General features: G+C 43.3%; 1 protein-coding gene across 1 annotated transcript in view; it reads right to left on the bottom strand.

The window, feature by feature from the left end:
* Positions 1 to 20,234, bottom strand: part of ARPP21 (cAMP regulated phosphoprotein 21) — a 118,451-nt gene that overhangs the window by 53,318 nt on the left and 44,899 nt on the right. The window contains exons 13-17 of the mRNA XM_027088270.1: positions 16,459 to 16,692; positions 9,250 to 9,431; positions 8,126 to 8,230; positions 6,941 to 7,201; positions 3,440 to 3,566 (exon numbers count right to left, since the gene is read on the bottom strand). Of these exons, the coding sequence (XP_026944071.1) occupies positions 3,440 to 3,566; positions 6,941 to 7,201; positions 8,126 to 8,230; positions 9,250 to 9,431; positions 16,459 to 16,692 (909 nt within the window). The remainder of the gene's footprint in view (positions 1 to 3,439; positions 3,567 to 6,940; positions 7,202 to 8,125; positions 8,231 to 9,249; positions 9,432 to 16,458; positions 16,693 to 20,234) is intronic.

Genomic DNA, 20,234 nt, shown 5'->3' with positions numbered 1-20,234 from the left:
TACAGCAAGATTTATGAAAATAAAAGAAAATTTAAAATTACCAATATCAAGATAGAACAGGATATCACAACATATCCTGTAGCTATTAAAAGGATAATAGAGGAATACTACTGACAACTTTATACTCATAAACTCAACAACTTAGAAGAAGTGGGTCAATTCCTCAATGACCACAAACTACCAAAACTCAGCAAAACTGAAATGGATAATCTGAATAGTCTTATAACCATAATGAATTCATATTTTAAAAGCTGCACACATTATCTTCAAATAAAAAGTAAAAAAAAAAAAAAAAAAAAAAATTCTGCTTCTGCAAATCCCCAGGCCCAGACAGTTTCACTGGAGAATTCTACCAAACATTTAAAGAAGATTTAGCACCAATTTTACACAATTTCACGCAAAAAATAAAAGAGGAGGAAACACTTCCTAATTTATTTTATGAAACCAGTATTATTCTAATACCAAAATTAGGATTTATTCATTCCCAAATGCCCATTTAGGAAAGTATATGGGACTTTACAAGTTCATTTTTGTTGTTTTTAGGACATGTCCAAGATCTTGGAGAATGAAGAATGAAGCTATATACATATATATGTAGAGAGAGAGAGAGAGAGAGAGAGAGAGAGCACACTTTTAAGTCAAACTGAAAAGGGAATTTGGAGTTGGAGACATGATGTAAAAGGAACGCTATTCTTTTCCTTCCCAATGTGTGATTTGTGCACGAATGTCTCAGCTGCTCTCTGCCGTTTGTTACTGACCAGCTCTGCAAAATAACATGGAAGCCCATGTGAGTCGGGAGACAAAAGTCCAGGCTCTCAATGTGTTCTGCTATTAAGCCACCCTGTGTACTTGAATAATTAATTAAATGTTATCTACCTCTGTAACGTGCTGGTTTAGTTACAGCATGTTAAGTTCTACAGGATCATCCATGCCAGGAAATAAAGGCAAAACTAGTAAGTATGTTTATGTCATTATGATAAATTGGTTAACACACAGGCTTAATTAAGAGGCTCTTTCCTCTATGAGGCAGTCCACGGACATGGAGTCGTTCCCCCAAATAACTCCTCTATGTATGTCCCTTTGGGAAGTTGCTGATGGTGTCACTAAGCTCAGCGAAAAGCTTCCCAGCTGTAGGGCCCAGAGCCCCCTTCCACCGTCACAGAGCCATCGCCAAGCTGTGTTCCTTGGATTTTATTGGCAGAGGTGATTCTCAGTGAGATCTGGGGACACGATCTGCCTTCCCAAACACTCAGTAAATTCAGCAGAGGTGGAAACCACAGGGGGATTTTCGGCCTGATGTCAGCTGTGATGGCCACCACACTAGGAGCACAAGGGTCTACATGTGTATCCTGATGTCATCACTCTCAGGGAAGATACTGTGCATGTATCATTTTGCATTTCTCAGCTCCCCACCCTCACAGGCACATTAGCTGCCACTCACTTCCTTGACACCTGAAGCACCGGCTGCTATTTTGAGCAAGATACTGACTTAGAATGCTTTCTTCTAATTACGTGTCATTAACTTGCCTTGGGGTGGCAGTTCCCTGGTGATGTGGGGCATGGGACAAGTCAAAGCCACTGGGTTGTCACAAAAGCCACCAGTTAGGTCTCCTCAAGATGGGGAGGGTGGTTTCTGCCTCCCCAAATTCCCCTACAGTGTTTTAAAAAGGGTAAGAAAAGGTCATGTGGATTCTCCCTTGGGTTGACATGCATCAGTGAAGGTTGCGGGGAAGCATCAGTGGGGAGCCCGAGGCTTGTTCTGAATCTTATTCTGTTGCCCAGTTAACATATTCATCCAACTTTCTCAGCACCTCACACAGACCCAGAGTTCACGGGAGAGTGGGATGCTGCACGTCTGGACCTGCATTCCTGTATGTGAACTATATACCCTAACACAAGACTGAAATATCCTTCAGAAAACTCTCAAACAGTGGCACTAAACTAAATTAAAAAAAAATCATTATAATTAGATATTGGCATCTTTCTTCTTCTAAAGGCATTGGCAACCAAAAGGAAAACTTTGCTATAGCCTCTGGACCAATAGCTAGAAGATTATAAATTAACTCTTTGATAACACGAGCAGGAAAAAAAAAAAAAGATGGTTCAAGAACGCAAACAACACGTTACTAGAGTCTATATCTAAATTGATAGCACAGTTACCACCAGAATGATAGAGATAATACCATTTTCCAACAGTCAGAGAAAATATGGCCAAATGCTTGTCTTAAAGTAACTAATAATTAGCAATCCTTTAGTGCTCTCATGACTGTAAAAGTGTAAAGCCAATTCAGAGGTCAAAATATATTCTTCCCCAAACTGATACAGTGTTGAAAATAAGACATAGTCTGGTTGGCTGCTATATGCGTCTCCTTCTTCTCCCACAGACTTTAAGCCATGAGATGAACTAAAGAATATACAGCTACCCCCACCACGGAGGAATTAAATGACCCCTCCAAGGTGACAAAATGCTAGCAGCATCAGCGTGAGTATTCTAGTGGGGATTGGTATTCATCCTTGGCAAGGATGGTACTTTTTGTCATAACGTAAAAAAACTGTCCATTTCCTGTAGATATCACACAGGCATATTGTACACATTACAGATGCACATACATACGTCCAGTGCAGAAACTGGGTGGCAGATGGGAGTGTGGGCTCTAACATGCTGCCCTACTCACGGAAGGCAGGGCGCCCCAGCCAGGCGGTCTTCAGCAGGACCATCAGCGGTTTTCTCTGCCGTGTGGGCAGCAGAAAGGACACACATGTCTCCCTAGCACAGGTCACTGAGGCCTGCCGGCTTCCTGCTGCTGTCGGGGTCGCGGCATCCCATCAGGAGTGTGACACAGTAGGGAAAGAGACCGGTTCACTGTGAGACCTGCTACTCACTCTCGGACAGTGCCTCGGCCCCCCTTCCCACTGCACAGTGGCTGCCGCAGGAGGCTGTGGCCCTCCAGACCATAAGCCAGGGTCTGAGTTCCATCGGGACACAGGCTGCAGTGTCAGTGGCCTTCTTCTCAAAACGCTGCTTTCTAGGATGCTACAGAAACAACCTAATTTGGTGCCCTAGCCTTAGGAACAGGGGAAAAGTCTCTTTAGGTTGAAAAGGGGGAAAAAAGTATGAACTAGGAAGATAGGGATGTAGCTGGCTCTCTGCTTTCAGAGAAACTAAGAGGATCCTCAAGTCATTTACGGAGACCGCGTTTCACATGCACGCTAGGAACGCTAGGGATGCTAGGGATGCTGGTGTGACATGGGCTTCTCTTCCTTGGACCTGTCACTTTTCCACATGGAGTTAATCAAATGCTCCTTTATCTTCTCTGGGGAAGGGAAATGAGCTGATTTAAATTGCCAAGCTTGGATACTCATCCAAAGAGGACAGCTGAGAGATTTATGTGCAATATAACTGAGTTGGAGGAGAAAATGGGAAACGGATTCCAAGTACCTGCTTGCTGTGCTGTCTGTGGCATCTGCTGGCCTCTCGGAGCACTGAACTGAACAGAGGCCATGGGCCGGTACTGCTGCGTGGTTGAGGTAGGGTACTGACCAGATGGATAATAATATACAGGCATCTGTGGAAGAAAGGGAACAATGGCAGCAAATGAGAGCTGTAAATGGAGTAACATTTTGAAACGTAAAATATTGTCATCTTATGACATAATGTGAGTACAGTAGATTGCAAAGACGGCCACCACGCCTACGTGTATGTGTGTGTGTGTGTGTGTGTGTGTGTGCCTTACTGCTCCCATGAAAAGGTGAAATCTACTCCCGAAAGCCATGAATCTGAGCTGGCTCTGTCTGCTTTGACCAATGCCATGAGACAGAAATGATGACTTCTGAGACTTGTAAGCCTGATCCTTAAGAAGACTTGCAGCTTCCACTCTTTCAGGAGAGAACCCAGCCACCAGGAGAAGTCCAGGCTACCCAGCTGGAGAAAGAGGCCGTGTGGAGAACAGAGGCAGCCCAGCCAAGACCCCAACACTGCAGCATGTAAGTCAGGCCACCTGGGATCTTTCAGGCCCAGTCAAGCCACATGTGGTGCAGAGGCGAGCCATCGCTGCCAAGTCCTGTTCAAATTGCCGACCTGGCTGTGAGCAATACAATGGTGATTGTCTTAAGGTGCTGAATTTTGTGCTTTTTAAACAAGAGTGAATGAAACAAGAGTGAATGAAACAGTCATCTACAACAACACATTTTTACGTAGTTTTAAATATGATCATTAACTTGAATTGTTTTGCTAATGGAAACACAGGTAGGTCATGAAATCTGCTGATCTCCTGCATAAAAGAATCAGAGGATGAAATTATGAAATATGGGGAGGCCCAGCAAAGCACTTTTCAGGGTGATTGGCACATAGCTGGTATCCCAAAAAATGGATGTTCAGTTTTAAAAGGGACATATGTTAAAAATACTGTTCATGTCACCTTCTGTCACTTTCTAATGACTAAGAATGATTGAAAATACTCTAATTACTTCCAATAAGATTCAAATCAAATGTCTCCTGACCTGGAAAGACTTCCTTGCCTGCCTCAGGTCATTTATATTAAGGCTGTTTTCTTATTTTTTAGAAATTTATTTATTTATTTTGGGCTGCGATAGGTCTTCGTTGCTGCACGTGGGCTTTCTCTAGCTGCGGCGAGCGGGGGCTACTCTTCCTTGTGGTGCCCGGGCTTCTCATTGCGGTGGCTTCTCTTGTTGAGCATGGGCTCTAGGAGGGCAGGCTTCAGTAGTTGTGGCTCACAGGCTCTAGAGCGCAGGCTCAGTAGTTGCGGTGTCCAGGCTTAGTTGCTCCGCGGCATGTGGGATCTTCTCGGACCAGGGCTCGAACCCGTGTCCGCTGCATTGGCAGGTGGATTCTTAACCACTGCACCACCAGGGAAGCCCTGTTTTCTTATTAATCGATTACTTTTTAATTTACAGGCCTCTGACTTTTCTTCTATCAGCGTCTTTAAAGTGTAAGCAGAGGTGTGCCAGTACACAGCCTGCAAGGATTATCTGCTTAGAATAACATTAGGAGCCACCTGTTGAAGAACTGTGAATTTTATGGCTATTTTATTTTCCCTCTTTGCCTTGTCCATATATATATATATATATATATTTTTTGCGGTACGCGGGCCTCTCATTGCTGTGGCCTCTCCCGTCGCAGAGCACAGGCTCTGGACGCGCAGGCTCAGCAGCCACGGCTCACAGGCCCAGCCGCTTCGCGGCACGCGGGATCCTCCCAGACCGGGACACGAACCCGTGTCCCCCGCATCGGCAGGCGGACCCCCAACCACTGCGCCACCAGGGAAGCCCTTGTCCATACATTTTTGCTTCACCCTTCCAGTGGGCGTTCAGAAAGCATTCACCCAAATCAGACAAAATTGACCTTTAAGGTTATTAAATAGGTCATTTTCTGCATAAACATAACGTATTTCCATATATGCCCATGGACTGTACCTCAAGTGTTCTTTTCAACACTATACATAATTGAGTAACTGAGTTTTAAAATGTTTACTAAATTGACAATCACTGTGGGTTATATCCTATACCTTTATCTGTGGTACTTTTACAAAGAAGTTCACAGATGTCCAGACTGCTCATGAGTATCTGTTTTCCTTTTTTTTTTCTTCCGTCCCTCTTTCTATTTTTAAATCTGTTGGAGAGGGAATGAAAGCATTTCTGTTGCAGACACACCAAAGCTCTGAGTTGTCTTTGCTCTTGTAGTGCACTAATTATTGAAATTCCTTCAATCAAGGAAGGGCATTTTTTAAAAAAAGTCTTCAATTAAATATTCTGCCAACTCTTCTCTTTGACATCAGAAAAGGGTGACACTTAGATGCTATTTAGGCTAAAAGAGTTAAACTATTTTTCCCTGATAATTAAAGTAAATATTTATTAGTAAAATAATTAATATATCAATGAGGTCCTTTCTCCTGTAACTCAAAATTATTTTTAACATCTCCTTAAACCCTACCAGCAACACTACTACATTACATAGAAGGCAACTAAAGATTGACTATTAATTGTCACTCAAAATAAAATGAACAACTGGGTGAAAATCATTTCATGGTGGAGGATTCTGCATGGCTGGAAAAGAAAATAATTTATTCAAGATGTTAAGGCAATGCCACACCACAAATGATACGAAGGTGACACTGTACTTTAAACGGCTCATCCAATGCAATATTTCCTAATTAGGATGGAATTTGCTTGGGATATGCATGCCTTGAAAATGGACCAGAAAACGCTTCTGTGCATTTTACATCTTGACAGTAATCACTTGCAATATTCTGCAAGGGATACCCAGGAGAGCCCCAGAGATGTTTGGTGGTGAAGAGTAACACATCATCAGTCTTTGAGAAGACAGTAAAAATCAGTGATCTGTGGTGTCTTACATGCTCAAGTCAATTAAATATGATTAATGGCTACCTGTGAGCATGTGCAGGAGCCCCGCTCCCCAGGGGAGTGGAGAGGACAGTGGATGGGGCTTAGCTTCCTCCTTTATATTCAGAGAGGAGCCCCAGAAAAGCTCCAGAAAATGCTTATGAACGGATAAGAAAGGAAACAACACATTTCCAGAGCAGCAGCAAGAGAGATGAAAGTCCCCCAGGAGCTGGCCTTCCCCTTTCTTCCCCGAGGCTTTCCCTCCCTGGGCAATCACCCCAGTGAGTTGACATCCTGCTGGAGGGCGATGCTCTCCCATGGCCTCTGCACAAACAGCCTGGAAAATGGGCCACTTCCCCTGGTACCAGGGACACGGGTCTGCGTCATTAAACTTACTTTCTGAGCCCCCAAGACTTCACACAACTGATGAATGCGACAGACCGGGTCCTGTAGGCTGGGAATATCAGTATGGACCACAAGAGCGAGATGAGTTGAGCTGGTGATATTCTACATGGAAACAGAGGTCAAGATGCACCAGCAACCAGCTCTGGGTCACAGGTGTGAGAAAAAGCACACTTACCTGTGTGGGTGGAGGCTGTTGCACAAATCCCTGGGGCGAGGGAGGGGGCTGGAGGACTTGCTGGGAGATGGGAGGGCCGGAGCCCGAGAAGCCCCCCGTTGGGAGCTGCTGGCCTGTGGAGGCGATGACGTAGCTTGGCTGCTGGGTGGGCTGCGGCAGGAGGGACGGTGTGTAGACAGGGCCGGCTGGGGGCTCGGGAGTCTCCCCCGAGGACTGCCGGCTCAGGTTCATCTGGCCAAACTGCGTGGTCACATCCTCTCTCTGCAAGCCATGGAGAGAAACCAGGGCGTCAGCAAGAGTGGCTGAGGAATGGGAGTGGCAGACATAGGACACAGGCTTGTCCTTATGGGAGACGGAGGGAGAACAATTTGGAAAAAATAAACGAAAGGAATTCTCTGTTCAGAACACCAAGAGAACATAACAAGAGAAGACAGATTTTAATCATCTTGAGGATTAGAGATGGCAAACAGTTTGACCTGTATCTCCCTCTTTCAGTGGAAACAAATTATTATTTTTTTCACTGAGGGCTTGGGATCCTCAGGATGGCACTGAGACAGGAAGGATTTGGGGCTCTGTCCTGGAGGGTCATCTGGTCTACCAGCAGTAACCATAGGATCTGCCTTCTGGAGGACGCAGAAGGACTTGTGCTGCCCATGGCTGCCACAAAGAACTGGTGTCATCAGTGGGGTTTCATTTGCACGTTAAAGAGTATTTAGTCACTGGCCTGGCCTGATGTTCAGGGACAATGCTCACTCTTGTTGTCCAAAAGGACCTAGTACATTGAGGAGAAATGAGAGGCCGTTGGAGGATTGGGATTCTAGGGGAACACCTGTATCAGGAGCACAGGGTGATGTCAGTTACCATCTGGATATTGACTTTTAAGGTATTTCCCAACCCTCACACCAAGCTCATGTGTCTCTCTGTTCCTGACATGTAACTCTGAGGACATTCAATTCCCGCTTAGCTTGCAAACTCTTAAAAGGGTACCACTGCAGAGGCACTAAATATGGGACAGATGACAGAAAGGAAAGCATTATTTTGGAGAATGAGACATTCACACACCACCTCCCCCCTTACAGTCAGCCCAGGGCACCCACCCAGCATCAGCCTGCCCTGCACAAGAAAGTAGTCAAACCAGTGAATATGCTCTCCCAGGTGAAAAGTCATCCCCACATGATACAGTACCATGGGGAACTGCGGCGTCGGAGACACGGGCAGGAGATGCTGGGAAGCAAAAGACACAGCTGGGTATTGCACTGACTGGGAGGAAGCCTGCAGCCCCTGGACAGACTGGAGGAAAGAAAAAGCTTGTCAGGTAACAGGGAAATACTGGGGGTTGAAATCCCACCGGAAGGCGATCGCATCTGAAGCACACCACCGTCCCCCTCATAGGTCCTCCTGGTTCAGTGCACTCCAGAGAGGGGCACCAGCCACCAACAGGAAGCCAATGCAGGCAGACCAGCGCCAGCCAGCCTTGAGGGAGGCTTGCTGCTCAGATATGAAGTCCTGTGTGTAAAACTTTTGAAAATTGTAAAGCACTATGGAGAGTAAAGAATCTTTCGTTCAATTAAAAAAAAAGAAGTTATTGTGATACTTTTCATGTTGTTGGTGGTGGTCAGATCCCTGGGTCTAAAAATATACTCCAAGTACTAAAAAGTAAGAAAAAACAAACAAAAAAAATGAGGTTCAGGGGACTTCCCTGGCCATCCAGTGGTTAAGACTCTGCTTCCACTGCAGGCCCAGGAGCCAAGATCCCCGCATGCCGCCCACTGTGGCCAAAAAAAAAAAAAAAAAAAAAAAAAAAGAGGTTCACCCTGGCAACCTGCCTGGAACACTTCAGGTTTCTGAACATTTCCATGTGTTGCCCTAGAAAAGGAGGACAGCCCAATGTCTCTCCAAGGGACAAATGAACAGTCAGGCCACCTGATCTGCATTAGGAATGGGTGAGCAAGGTGACACAACGGCCTGGATGGGCTGGAGTTCAGTCCCCTAGACAGTACAAGCTCCTTGACACATAAAAGCAGCATCTAGATCTAAGACGAGACTTGTCATTCATTTTCCCAAGTACCATGCCTCACCATGCGAGTCACTGGACAGGGCCCTCGTCTCTACCTAAGCTTAAGGCTCCAGCTGAAGTCCTGTCAACGTGAAACCAAGGGCTCTAGGCTGCCAGGTTTTATTATGGAGTTGAGTGGATGGGACTGGCACCCATGGAAAATATCGCCTCTTCCTGATGCACCGCATCGCTGAGGCTGGTGCAGTCTGCGTCTCCGAGCACTTCCCCTCCCTGCCTTCCCACCAGCTCTTACCTGAGTGACCAGTGGGCCTGCCATTTGCGTCTGGGGTGGCTGGGCCTGCTGCTGGGGTCGCGGGGAGGGCTGCTGCTGGGGCTGCTGCTGGGGCTGCCCCACCATCGCGCTTCGCAGGGGCTGCTGGCTGGTGGGGGGGTTGTATATGGCGGGGGTTCCATCGGGATTCACGAAGGGCTGGCCTGCAGTGGAATCACACCTTGGTCAAGGTAAACTTCTCAAGCTCTCCTTTGGCACAAAGAACCACTCCGACAGATACTCAAAAATGGAACCTAAAGCAAAGGGGCAGGGGAAGTCCAGGACACTGGAGCCTTTGCCAGTGTGAAGGCTTGACTGTTTATGACCCATCAGGCTGAGCGAGGTAACAGCGTAAGCCCACAGCAACTTAAAGAAGCCGCAAATGAATCCATCACCTTCAAGGCAATTTGCCAAAGCTAAGTGCATCTGTACAGTGGCACCCAGTGCAGAAGGCCTGTGGAGAGGCAACCTTCACCAAGCCCTGTGTCTTGTTGCCCTGCACCTCACAGCTACCAGCGAGACAACTTACACTGAAATATAAGGGCTGCTTTCCGTTTATACGGCTCTGGCGACATTCAGTTACTCAAGGTTTACCAATATATTTGTTTTGCTTCCACTGGGCTGGTCACCAACTTAGAATCATTATCAGTTCCACAAATATATATACAACCAGGATATACCACATGCATTCACTCGCTTCTCTCACAAGCAGGAGTACACAGGGAAGGGGATAGAGATTCTGAAGGTGATGCATAATAAACCCATCACAGAATCATCTTGTCATGGCAGAGCAAATATACATTATTTTGCCTTTTGAGATAATGGCTTGGTTCACTGTTATTGTTCCTACTATTTGAGGAGTATTTTATGGTTTACAAAACAGTATCACTGGAACCTCACTGGGCCTCTGGGGAAGGTAGGTATCATCTCCCTATGTTTCAGAAGAGGAAATGAAGGCCCACCAGGAAGATTACAGGAATAAAGAGCTGAAAGGAAGAGACTAAAGGGCAGCAAATGAAAGAGAGAGAAAGGAGGTAAGGGAGAGAAGAAATGGATTTCCAATATGGAAGGTGCAGCAACAGGCACCTTACATCCATGGTCTTCTCTTCCAAGAGCCCCACAGGTGTGCAATCTCATTCCACTTTAGAGACAAGACAATCAAAGTTTGGAGGGCCCAAGCAATTTATTCAGAAATACACAAAGCAGTAAGTGAGACAACCCAGGAAATGGCCCTGGTCCATTCACCTCCCATCATACCACACAACTTAAGTGAATTATCCAAGTTTGCTTAATGAGTACATGGTACAACGAGGTACCGTGAAAAAAATCCAATTGTGACTGAAAATTATTCATCAACACATGAGAAGTTTGGAGAGGTGGGGGCCGTGTTTCAAGGTGGAATCACCCCCAGGATTGGTAAATAAAGAAGAATCAGAATCTGGGGGAAAAGATGGGCAAAGTGCTTACAGCGAAAGAGCAGTGGACTTGATTTCAGCTCAGTTAGGAACCGACATGAAAGCTTTAGCAGTCCCCAAATTTTCAGTACCCTCCCAAATATTTATATACATATGTATGTGTGTATGTACGCAACAAGTAACCTTACATGCTGCACATTCAAGAACATACCTGCCAGAACCACAGGAGTTCTAACAACAGTTTCATAACCAATCACAACATGATGTGATGGAAAAGCAAATGTGCCAGAATTTTAGTCAGAGAACAATGACTAAATTTAGAGGTTTTTTTTTTTTTTTTAAATGTTCTTCATAAGCACTTGTTTTCCTATCACTGTTACTTAATTTTAGCTATATTTTATTGTTTTAAATTATTGTTCTTTTTTCCAAAATAACTCTTCTGAATTTAAAATCTGCAACCCATTTTTTTTTTTTCCCTGCAAAACCCAGCAATTTGGGAAAGGATGAAAAAAAGGTCAGTTTACAAAAATCTATTAGCCCATTTGGGGTTCTAATCCTTACTTGTCTCCTCTCTGTGTATCTTAATAGGGAAGAGGAAAATTTTAGGTACCGAACATTTAAAAAAAATTATCACAGCAACTTCATACAAAATCATTTCAAAGTCAACCTCACTCTAAGCTCACACACACACACGGATGGAAAACTAAAAAGAAAAGGCTCTTTACTATGTCTGTGACTTTTGATTTACCCCAGTGAGAATTAAGGAAGTGTGAAAAACTGACCATATTTAGGGTGAAAATATAACAGCAAAATATTCAGATGCCATTTTCGATAAATTTTAGACCCTCTGTTTAAAATATTATTATTGTGCTGTGGACCAGAAGAAAGAAATATTTCTAAATAACCGCATGTGGAAAGTACTAAGAATTCACTTGGGTAGAGAGAGATGGCAGGTTCTTCTAGAAAGAGAAGGTAGTATAAAAGGTTGATTCTTATGCTCACCAAGGAATGGTGGAGAGAACTGAGGAAAATGAAAGAAGTCAGATGGATGCCAGGGAAGAGACCAAAAACAATTTTCTAAGAGGGCCGGGATGACTGACTGTTGGTTTTCAAGTCAGGCTACGGTGGCTTCTCAGTATTCTACCTTGTTTACCAATCCAGATGCAATTACGACTGAATCCAGGCAATTAGCTTGAATGACAGTGGCTGAAAATCAAAAGAGAAAGACTCACTAGCTCTAGGACTATTCCGCTTAGCAGAGGTTTTCATGTCAGAACTGCAGAAGCGTGTCCAGCAGGCCTTGGAATGGGTGTTAGCAGGTAAAGAGAGTGTAGGGACAGAGGTAAGCCAGTGTGGTGAGCTGAGCCAGGGCAGAGAAAAGGATTGAATGCAGAGCGTCCGTCGCTCTCAAATACATAACTTTAGGTGAAAAACGTCTCCACTATTCACATCAACGTGTGTAATGTGCAGCAGACATTATGTTACTAATATATAATGATTGAGCCCCTGCATGGTGACTAAAGCTTTGTTACCCATTCCAGGGATGCAAAACAAAAGACGAGAAACGAAGTAGGACTCCTCCTCCCAAAGAGCTTACCAATGTGCTGGTAATAAGGAAATGAATCCAAGGGCAGTTCACACTAGAAGCAAAGTAATCATATGCTCTTGGTTTCCAATACCAAAGCACTGCTACCATGTACCCGGCAGAAGGGTATTATTTAAAAAGAAAGGGAAGGGATGATGGGAAAAATATTTTCCTTTCCTAGTCCTTAGAAGGTGAGCAATCAAATGATTAGGGAGCTGATGATTATGGATAAGCAGAGACTGATTCAGGACTTGCAAAGATACATTTCTAGACAGCACACAAAAACTTCATGGTGCATTTAATCGAAAGGTGGAAGCACTTTGGATAAATCGATTCTAGAAGTCCTGTGAAAAACAAAAACAGCATAGTTTATGGAAGCATTTGAAAGAGACCAGCCCTCAAAGGCGGCTCAAAGTCAAATCCCTGCAGATGGCGTGTTCTTCCATCTCATGCTCCTGGACTCCTGCCAGATGAAAGCAAAGCAAAATGGCAAAACAACACACACGGCACTAACGAGCACTTGAGGGATGCCAACACCTGTTGACATCTCTGGATAGCACTGAGTTGAAAGAAAATAGCCAAAGATGAGCTTTCAGCTAGAAATTTCCAAACTGAGGCTGAGTCCAAGACGGCTGGAGGAAGATCATTCTCAAGAGTCAAACCCAGGCTTGCCTGGCAAGGATGAAGATGTGGTCCAGGGATAACTTTGAGAAAGAGCCTCTGAATCCCTCATCCAGATGCCTGCAAAGCAAAGAAACAACAGCCAACGCAGGTTTAGAGTTGGAAATGGACCAAATGGGAGCTGAGTCTAAAGCCAGACGAAATAAAAAGTCCTGGTTGTATCTGGGGAGCCACAAGAATGTATGTGAGTGGGTTGATTTCAGCTGCCAAATATTCAGTTCCTAGTAAGAGCCCGGTCAATTGTGCTGACAAAGGAAATTTCATTTTTGTTTCATTTACTAGACAAATGACTGGCAGGCACCTTAGTATTTCAAATCATTGCTTGTCTTATTACTGCTTAAGACAGATATTTAATCAATCATTGTTTTACATATGAGGGACATTCTCAAATATATGACATTGGATGAAAAGCTGCTCTATTATCCACATTAGCATATATGATGAATAGTAGATATTGTTTCAAAAATATGTAATTGTTGAGGACCTTTGTTATCCACTCTAGGAAGGCCAAAAATATAACCAAGTACGGTTCCTCCCCACAGGCGCATGAATGTGCAGGTAACAGGGAAATGTAGCCAAGGGCAATTCACATAAGAAGCAAAGTAGTCATATGCTCTGGGTTGCTTATACCAAAGTGTTCCTACCACCTATTTGGCAGAGGGTATTTAGGAAAAGGTAAGAGGTGTGGATTCTTGGGGAACACAGCAATGCCAGAGAAAGATGAGTTTCAGCCCAAAGGAGGCAAATTTCCAGTTTCAATAGTAGAGTCAAATAAGTGATCAGATAGCCTGATAGACAGACATGCATATGACTCACCACAGATACACATATACATACATATATATGATACGTGATAGATGTATACGTACATTCATATGTGCTGGCATATGTGTGTGTGTGTGTGTGTGTGTGTGTGTGTGTGTGTGTGTGTGTGTGTTTTGGTCATGCCACATGACTTATAGGATCTTAGATCCCTGACAAGGGATTGAACCTGGAGCCATGGCAGTGAAAGCCTTAAATCCTAACCACTGGACCACCAGGGAACTTCTGTTCATATTTTTTTAATTAATTAATAAATTAATTTATGGATGCATTGGGTCTTTGTTGCTGCCTGCAGGCTTTCTCTAGTTGCAGCGAGCGGGGGCTACTCTTCGTTGCAGTGCGCGGGCTTCTTATCGTGGTGGCTTCTCCTATTGCAGTGCATGAGCTCTATGCACGCGGGTTTCTGTAGTTGTGGCGCACGGGCTTAGTTGCTCCTCGGCATGTGGGATCTTCCCAGACCAGGGATCGAACCCGTGTCCCCTGCATTGGCAGGCGGATTCTTAACCACTGTGTCACCGGGAAGTCTCCCCACGCATATTTTTAATTGACAAAAATAAACACATTCTGGGAAAAAAGAAATATCACAATTCACCTTACATCCCACCACTCAATCACAGAATAGAATCGTACATCTTCCTCCTGGTCGAGGGATAGTTTTATGTCTAGCATTTGTCAGATCAGAGATGTGTGTAGGGAAACTCTGTTGTTCAACAGTATTATCGGATCCTTTTCTTTAGTTAGGATCCTTTTGCAAAGGATAAATTTTAATAACAGCTCCAAATTACTCATTCCAATTTGTAATTGGGGCTTGGCACCAAGAGCACATTCTTTCCTTTTCTATAAACAAGATTATAGATGATAATATACACATACACACACACATCCACACTTTCATTACAAATCATATTCCTGCACTGTACCCTAAAAAATACTCTTTTGAGCTTTCCCGAAATACTCTGCAATTTTGGTTAAAACATAACACTCAAAACTATGCTTAGTGGCTACTCTTGTCTACAAACCTTCCATCTCAATTAAAAGCGAAAGAATTAAAGCTGACAAAGTCAGATCATACTTTGAGCTGTGCCCAGAGTAATGAATATGATCCTGGTTTTCTTTCCATTTCCTTTATAGTGCTTACACTGATCCAGATATCTAATATTCTCCTTAGAAGTATCTAATCTGAAAGCTTTCAAATGGTTTTCAATAAAATGATTATGCCTCCTTTTCCCTCAAACTTGTGGCATTTTCAAAATGTCTCAATCAGACACCATTCCTTAAGAATGTGCCATATGTTTTCATGAAAATGTGGCAATTATTCAAGTAACTATTTTACTGTCATGCTTCTCTGAATTTCCTACTTATTAGTAGCACTAGACATGTGAGAAGATTGAGCCAGATCACTTTTATGAGATTCCCATCCAGCGCTGCATTTTTAAGTAATCTAAACCAAACCTCAGATATATTTTGAGAAAATTCATTTTTTTTTTCAATCTCTTTCAAAGGTTTCTAGAGAAGTGACTTGTCAAATCAAGCCTTCTAACCCAGGGTTTACCAGCCCTGGCACTACTAACATATTGGGCTGGATAATCTTCCTGTGTTAGGGGTTGTTCTGTGCATTGTAAGATGTTTAGTAGCATCTCTGGTCTCTACCTTCTTAGATGCCAGTAGCAGCCCCTCCTCCCTAGGTCATGATAATCAAACTATCTGCAGATATTGCCAAATGGCCTTGGAGGCATGGAAAAATTGCCTCTGGTTGAGAAGTTTCCCCCATGAAGCAGGTGTTCATCAGTCTATTTGCCCAATGCTCTGGGTCCTCTGAAATTAGTGTGGAAGTTAACTGACCACAGGAGAAATTAAAAAAGTAAAAAACATAAGATGTACAAACTGTTAGGTATAAAACAAACCACAAAGATATACTGTACAACACAGGGAATATAGCCAATATTTTACAATAACTATAAATGGGGCATAACTTTTAAAAATTGTGAATCACCATATTGTACACCTGTAACTTATATAATATTGTAAAACTATACCTCAATTTAAAAAAAGTAAAAAAAATGGCCATTCATCATGAAAGAAACAATAGTCATGAAGTTACCGATTTTCCAAACCCCACCAAAACCTGTCTAATCCTAAAATCCCTAAAATACATAAGAACTTGCCCTCTGTATTCTCTTGCCACTGCTGTTCCTTATTTCCCAGTGGGAGTTGCATGGAGTTCTAAGGTGGGAAGTCAATTTCTGTAGTGAAGAATCTGCTCCAACTGAGATCTCAAGTTCCTGAAATATCTTGGATGCAAAAATGCTTTTGACACAACAACAAGCTAACCACGGATTTGGTCTGAGAAACATCAATTTTCAATTAGTACATCCTGATTCTTCACTCCATGGTTTCTTATCTTAGCTCCTGAGAATACGTGAGAGACACCGTGCTCAAGGAAGAGGACAGAGAGAAAAGCGGATATTTCTGGGAAGTATCTGTATTTCGATTTACATACCAATATTGATAACGATACAGAGATACAGATTCCAGCTCTCTATAGATCTGCTCTTCCTAAATGAAGACCCTACACAACAACCCACGCACCAGGAATTTTCAGAACACTTGCTAGCAAAGTTATAAGCTCAAACACAAGAATAAACCTCTGATATCATGTCTCAGCCAAAGCAGAGGTAATGAACGAACCTGTATGTGGATTAAGAAGGATGCTTCCGGGTGGGATGCCTGTGGCAGCTTCGAGGGGAAGGAGGATGTAGCTGGTGCTGCTGTGAGCGACCTGGCCTCCCATCCCATTCTCTGGGTAGGTCACACAGCCGGGAGAAGTGGCTGCCACGCCCGAGACCAGCGGTGAGCTCTGGAGAGGTGGATGGGTACGCGACAGCGATCCTGACGAGCCTGCACTGCTGGACGACTCAGAACCTACCGGAGAGACACAAATCAACAAATCATTCCACACGGAGGAGAGGAAAGAAACCACTACTTAGTGTAAAGAATCCATCACTAAAGAATCTGAGGTGAGCACTGCAGGATGAGATTAACTAATGCCCCTCCCACATGTGATTGAAATATTTGCTGCATATTTTTCAGATGTGTCAGATTTCTAGGAAAAGAGAGATTAAGAATGAGCTCTCTCTTTCCAGCTTCTCACATGCCACTAGGGTGATGAATTGGTAAATGGTACCATAAAGCTGGGAACTCAGGGCCTGAAAACTCCCATTTCCCTGAGTAACTAATGAAGTGGAAATGTCTCACTGAGCTGGAGTTACGACAGTAAAATGACTGGGATGGAGGTTAAAGAGACTGCAGTTTAAGGAGGAGTCTGTGGTCATGCAGATGGTTCTAAAGTACTGGTTCTCCAACATCTGTAAAGCTGCATTTTGAAGGATCATGGTCAGAAACGATCTTTTCCCTCAAATGTGAGTAGAAGAACTCGCTCATTCCTATTAGAAATGCTTAAGAGCTGCACTGTACCTCCCATACTCACAGAAGTCTTGTTAATATGACCAAGAGGTGAACCAAGGAGGGCTTGGCCGTCATGATATTGACTGAGCATCCTTCAGATGACATAGAAGAGTAGAATCATGGGGAGATTTGTGGACTGTAGATTCCTCAAATATGTAAGTAACTGGGTCAGTGTGCAGAAGCTCCCAAGATGGAATCCAGCCCTAATCATCTCCCTTTCCCTCCAATGTGGACAAGAAAAGCTACAGCCCACGTCCATTAGGCACCAGCCACTCTTCACTGCAACCAGAGCCAAGCAGCTCCAGCACCCTTGACTGTGGCTGTTCTGGGCTCTGAATATTAACCAGAGCCTCAGAGAGAAAATGCACTGAGCAAAATTTCTGTATCTGTGAATTCAAACTAAGATGGATTGAGTGACATCACAGTTTGAAAGAACGGAGTATAAGAAACTTTAAAAACTATCAGCCCACATTATTGACTTATGTCATTAAAAATGCATTATTCTGTGTCATTAGAGGTTAACACATATAAGGAATAGTTAAGATTGTTTAGAAGATTCTAAAATGTGCCCTTAAACTGAAGACCTTTTTTTTTTCTGAACACAGATTCTTTTATTAAACCATTTTTTTTCAAAGTGATATTTAGTATAATGCCTTATAAATTATCTTTCTGCAAAACATAAAGAGGAAAAATATTCTGTACAGTGGATACTGGGAAGAATATAAGTAACAAAATAACATGTGATGAAGTTTATCTTTGAAATGATATGGCTTTTAGTTCTACTATCTGTTTTTGTTATGTTCCTTCTAAAATTCTCAGCATTTTTAATAATAAAAAGTGTGGCTGACGTATGAATTTCAACTCTACAGCCCTAACTTATTCCAGTACTAATAAGTGGTTAAAGGAATAGTAAGTGATTTGTCATCTTTAATGAGAATATGGAGTTCTAAATTATGGTAAATTGAAGACCTTTTTATTTTATTTTTATTGAAAAATTTTTTATTCTATATTGGAGTATAATTGATTAACAATGTTGTGTTAGTTTCAGGTGTACAGCAAGTGATTCAGTTATACATATACATGTGTCTACTCTTTTTCAAGTTCTTAAATACATGAGAGGAATACAACATGTGATTGCAGAGAAGAGGGGCCATTGGAGAGTGCGGTAATTTTTGAGAAGAAGGACAGTGATATTTACTGAGCATTTAGTATGTGTGGGTAACCTGATAAACATTGTAATCATAAGGACTATACTGCCTAGATAGATAGGGAAATGGAAGCACAGAAAAGGCAGCTAACTCAAGTCAACTCATACAGGTAGACAGTGACAGAGCTGGGATGTGATCCAGGCAGAATGATCTAGATTTAACCATGACCCAACACCGACTGCCACCAGTGTTCTCAGGTGGGAACCTTCTCTGCTTTTTCCATGACTTTATTATTCAGAATGATAAAGTTTCAGATGAATTCAGGATGTTCCATCTAACTAATGCTGATGGGTTTCTGAATAATGTATGGGCAGAAAAATGAAGGATAAAAGGAAATGTGGAAATACTAAGAGTAGTTTTCAGACCACACGGCTGACACATCTGATCCTGCAGTCACTACCCCAGTGCGTGCGTTTGTGGACTTGTGCCCATGATTTGATGCTACAGTCCAAGTTTGACACTTAGCAGCGTCAACAACAACAGCAAGAACAGTAATAATACAATAACACTTCCTGACCGCAGACGATGAAGCTCATACACAACTGACTCAGCCCACATCCAGGCTGAGGGGTTAGACAGTAAGAAAAAGTCGGGGCTAACAAGGCATCTAACACCATGCTGGGCGTGTGTGCTGGTGGTGGAGATTGATACACAGAGACTAACGTGCCTCAACAAAATCCAAAAGATGACTTCATTTTGGCTTTTAGAAGATGGCCATTCATCACTGATTGACAATATTTCCTTCTGCTGGCTGAGAAAAAGCAGCAGCTTCAACAGGAATAATGAGGAGAACAAGGTAAAGATAATGGAAATGATTTGATCCCACAGGTTAAAAGAAGGGAAGAAGGAAAATCAAATTTGGCTTAAACTCTCAACACTTGCAAAGATGGAGGCAGTCAGACCTCCCTGGAGCGATGGCTCAACAATCACCCTGCAGGCTGGCTGGTGTATAACCAGCTCTGACCAGTTTCTAAACATCCATCACCTAGAATCAGGGAAAGCAGTATTCGACACGTAGCCAGCATTACTGAAATTCTTGATCAAAAATGGCTGCTACCGATGGTGATAAAAGGCACAGGATTAGAAGTGTTCACAGATTAAAAAAAAAAATTAATACTTGAGAACTTTACTACTTTGCGTGCTGAGAGGGGTTTGTGCTTCCTTGTTTAGGGACTTAGTGACAGCAACGGCAAATATTTAAACAGTATGTCTATGTGACAAACAGTGTTAATCACGCTATATGAATTATCTAATCTACTTTTCATAGCAACCTCATTTTGCAGCTGAGAACTGATCCTCAGAGACGTTAAGTAAATTTCCCAAGTACAGTTAGCGCGTGGAGGAGTCTGAGTTCAAACCCAGGCAATGCAACTTCAGGGACCAAGCTTGAAGCCTGCAGGTCATGTGTTTACCCTAAAGTCATTCCAGCAAGAACCAGGTAGGACCAGGGCCCTGACCAGGCCTATGCCAAGTTCTAGGAGATACTGCACAGAAATTCAGTGCTACTCATAACGGGATGCTCAGAAATTGAAGCTGGACCCTGAGGGGCAGCTGGTGGGAGGTGTAGACCAAAGACACTAGGGTGGCTGGGTGAAAGCCTCAGATGAACCCTCAAGAGGGACACAGGAAAAGGGAAAAATGGGAAGAGATTGGAAAAGAGATCATAAGGCAAAGCAAAATAGAATCCAGGAAAGGGATGGGGCAGAAAGGAAAGGGCAAGGGAAGAGTCCCTTGGAGGAGGGAATGAGCATTCACTCCCCAGGGAGGGAGCACCCTGAGTTGTGTTTCCAG

The sequence above is a fragment of the Aethalodelphis obliquidens genome, unplaced genomic scaffold (genome assembly GCF_003676395.1).
Source record: "Aethalodelphis obliquidens isolate GAN/ISIS:26980383/991018 unplaced genomic scaffold, ASM367639v1 scaffold62, whole genome shotgun sequence".
In the NCBI taxonomy this organism is placed as follows: domain Eukaryota; kingdom Metazoa; phylum Chordata; class Mammalia; order Artiodactyla; family Delphinidae; genus Aethalodelphis; species Aethalodelphis obliquidens.
Note: the sequence above shows the minus strand (reverse complement) of the source record. Positions and strands in the feature narration are given on the sequence as shown.